At 43.2% G+C, this 3,997-nt stretch overlaps 1 protein-coding gene across 1 annotated transcript in view; it reads left to right on the forward strand.

The window, feature by feature from the left end:
- ACADSB (acyl-CoA dehydrogenase short/branched chain) overlaps positions 1-3,997 on the forward strand; it is a 20,118-nt gene that overhangs the window by 3,858 nt on the left and 12,263 nt on the right. Inside the window, exons 3-4 of the mRNA XM_012555115.2 lie at positions 90-182; positions 2,581-2,670. Of these exons, the coding sequence (XP_012410569.1) occupies positions 90-182; positions 2,581-2,670 (183 nt within the window). The remainder of the gene's footprint in view (positions 1-89; positions 183-2,580; positions 2,671-3,997) is intronic.

Genomic DNA, 3,997 nt, shown 5'->3' on the forward strand with positions numbered 1-3,997 from the left:
AAATTGAGAGTATATGTGCATTTAAAAATATATCATCAAAATGAATTAAGTCAATAAATTGAGAAATAACTGCACATTTTAATTTTCAGGTTCCAGAAACCAATATCCTGGGACAAGTTGGGCATGGCTATAAGTACGCCATAGGGAGCCTTAATGAAGGTAGAATAGGAATTGCCGCACAGGTAAGTTAAACTACAAAATTAATTAAACTACAAAAAGAAAAACTTGCGGTAAGATCAATGCGTGCTTGGAAGCTTGCGAACACAAGATGGCGCTCTTCCCTTACAGACTACGATAGCATGGCTTCTGTTTGTAATCTCTTTCAAGTTCCACTTTGGTCAATTACATGTGTCCAGAGAACCAAGCGATGGCATAGTAGTTGTCACAGTTCTTCTGCTTTGAGAACATGAAAGTAGTAACCCAGTACCTGGACTGGACTTCTCAAATGTATTGCAAATTAAATACATCGTCACTTTTTAAAAATTCAACTTGTCCAAGAATGAAATTCATTCTGGAAGAAATGTTTTAAATTAAGAAATAGTATTTATTCTGTGTAGTAAGAGTCTCTAATCCACCGACAATGAAATAGTTGTTGCTTAGTGTTTTGCAAATGAAATTCAGGCCAATTCTTTGTGGCACATGAAATAAAATAGCAAGAATTAAATTGAGGAGTACTATTAAAATTTGTTTTGTTTTTTTTTTTACCAAATTTGCCGTTTTTAATGCGCATTACACTTTTATATTAAGCAGTGTCACTTACGTTCTAGATTACAAAAACAGGTAAGGTCTTTGGTTTTATTATAAATTATATCATCTTCTATTTTTGTTTTTAATTAGTGAGTGTCCAAAATTGAAGAATGGTTAACTTTTAGATTTTGAAGATGTCACATGTATTAGCTATTGGAATAGTTAGATGTTGAATTATTCTGAGTTTTTTCCTACTGCTGTTACTTTACTTAACAAAGTATCCTTGGATCAGAATCTAGCCTGGGTTTCCCACAAAGCTAGATAATATGTTACGAAAAAGTACTGGCTCATCTGTGCTTTTTAAAGTGTTTCTGTGATTCAGTTTCATCAGGTATGTCATTAAACACTACAGTCCTGGGTCTCAGTGTTCCCAGACATATAAATAATACAGATGTTCTGGCAATAAAAGGCACGGCCTGGGCTCTCGTCTGATTACTCCGGGTTATCTTATAACCCAATTAAAAGTTAAGGTCAGTTAGTTATTATGCCTTGGTTGATGAGGCGGGCACCTTTAACGAAGAGGTGTATACAACAACGAGCTGAAGCACCTCCCCGCGAAACCCTGCAGTCAGAATTTAATTTCGTTTTTCAGTGTTTATAGTGAAAACATTTTACCGAGGTGGAAAAAGTATACTTTGTTTGACAAGTGATTGTTTCAGTCTTCATGTCGGTATACGATGTGATGTTACAGGCTGTAGTGACGGCTTCTAGTTACACAGCCAGGAACGCAGTAAGTCCCCGCCTCTCTTTCATTTCAGTGTTTTTTTTGGTTTGTTTCTTTTGTTTTGTTTTGTTTTTTTTTGGTCCCTTTAATTTTTGATATAATATTCTGTTCTCCAGAAAGTTCAAAACAAAAGGGAAAATGTGAATAAATGAATGTGAATGAAATATTGATAATTTTGATAATTTTGTGGGTGTTTCCCCCAAAAGCTTTAACTATTGATTTTTTTTCCTCCTTTTTCTAGAACTAGTTTGACACAATTAGATAGTGATTTAATGGCTACCTAATGTTGAAATTTGGAAACCATTTCTAAGCTTGAATCACTCGATTGGAGATTGGGTAGTAACAAGACAGTTCAGCTAAAATTGTTGCCACATCCGGATTTGTCCTTCTGGCGTGTGACTTATGTTTTCATGAGATGCTGTCTGTCAGCTGTTATTCAGTCACCTGAGGCATTTGTGAAATGCTGATGCTCGGGCCACGCTCCCCAAACCTCCCCTCCCACCGCCAGGATTCTGACGTAGTCGTTCGGCCAGGGCGTCGGTATCTTTTATGGAGTTCCCCAGATGATTCTCATGTGTGCTGGGGTTGGCAAACACTGCTCTTTTATGTTCTCCTGCCCTTTCCACTGAAGCTCTTATTAATCCTGATTGTATGCAAAATGGCCAGGAAGCTAGAAGGTTCAGAAGTGACCTTCCACATTTGACTTCTGAAAGGATTGGAGGGGGCTGCTCTACAGTCTCCAAGGCCAGTTCTGAGCAAAGCTTCTGTGGCTCCTTCATGCCTGGAGAGTGAGAGCTTAAAGGAGTAGATTCCTGAAAAGTGGCTGGGCAGTGGGAACACCCACACCGGGAGGCCTACCTCTGCACTAGCGTGAAGTGCTCACAGTCACGTGGAATCACTCCAGGGGTCTCCCAGTCACTGGAAGTTCACTTGTCCATACACAGTGGGTGAAGGGTGTTGCTAACACACACCTCACCACCTCAGTACCTCCAAACCTCTCCTGCCCAGTGATTCAGTTTGCCTGTAAAAGGAATTTACAACCAGGGCTCCTAATTAAAGCATAAACTTGTATCAAAATTAGAAATTCTGGTCTCTCTTTTTTTTAACAGATGCTGGGACTGGCACAAGGATGTTTTGACTACACTATTCCATACATTAAAGAAAGGGTACAATTTGGCAAAAGAATATTTGATTTTCAGGTATGTCGTTATTAGGATCTATGTCCTTGCTCCCCTGTCTTCCCATTAATGAAGAGCTGCATTGTAAACCACAGAGAGAATCTCCTCCAGGGGATTTTAATGGCAGCAGGGGCGCGGGGTGGGGGGGAACAGGTCTCAGGAGGCGCACTTGTGAATGCCTTGACCTTCACCAAGAGCACAACAGTAGTCCTTAAGGAGCAGCTGTGGCGTGATTCAGGATAGCCTGGTGAGAACTTGAGAGCTGTTTTCTTACTGCTTCATAAGTTCCAGGTCTGGGGTCGGGGTCAAGCTTACTGGCTTCAAATCCTGGTTCTTCTGCTTACTACCTTTAGGCCTTGGGCAAGTTACCTCACCTCTCTAAGCCTTAGCTGCTGCTTCAGTACCACCTATTCTGTAAGGTGACTTCAAACGAGATCTGTGTAAAGCACTTCGCACATTGCCTGGCTATAACAAGTGCTCAGGAAATGGGAATTCGGTAAATGGGAACACTCTTGTCATGACTCCCACAGCAGGCAAGAGCCAAGTGGTCATCCTCAGAAAACTACCTTCTGGCGCCCACAGCTCATGGAAGCTCCAGTTTGCTGCGCTAAGTGCAGATGAAGTGCTCTCAGCTGAGCATATCAGGACATACTGGCCTGGAAAAGTCCCGTGACCGTGGCTTCTTGGGACTCCCCAGGCCCTTGGGATTTGTTGGTGGTGGTGATATTCTCCCTGTCCGCACTGAGGTCTAGCCAGGTTGGCGGAAGCCTGAAGTGGCAGCTTACTGAGCGTTCAGGACCTCTAGCACATCACCTAAGGTTCCAGAATTGCCTCAAGTGTTTGCAAACCCTCCTTTAAGCAGCTCTTGATTCCACATACAATTTCTCATTACACCCCCAGCTCTGCCTTGCTGCATTGCCCTCAGGTTATGTAATACTGACGAGGCGTCTTGTGCGGTCAGTTCAAGGTGTAGAAGGACTGAGCTTGCTCAAATGGCGCGTGTGTGGAGATGCTAGACCGTGAACACGTGCAGGCAGTTCAGGGCCTAGAAGGACAGAGCATGCCCAGATAGCACGTGTGGAGATGCGAGGCCGTGGCTGTGCGCAGGCAGTTCAAGGCCTCGGATAGAGCGTGCTCCAATAGTGCGTGTATGGAGATGCTAGATTCTAAACATGCGTGTCAGTTCAAGGCCTGGAAGGACAGAGCATGCTCAGATAGCTTCCGTGTGGAGGTGGGAGGCTCTGACTGTGCGCGTCAGTTCAAGGCCTAGAAGGACAGAGCATGCCCAGATAGCTCCCGTGTGGAGATGCGAGCCTCTGACTGTGCGCAGTCAGTTCAAGGCCTAGAA

Source organism: Trichechus manatus, unplaced genomic scaffold (assembly GCF_000243295.1).
Source record: "Trichechus manatus latirostris isolate Lorelei unplaced genomic scaffold, TriManLat1.0 scaffold00031, whole genome shotgun sequence".
NCBI classification, from domain to species: Eukaryota; Metazoa; Chordata; class Mammalia; order Sirenia; family Trichechidae; genus Trichechus; species Trichechus manatus.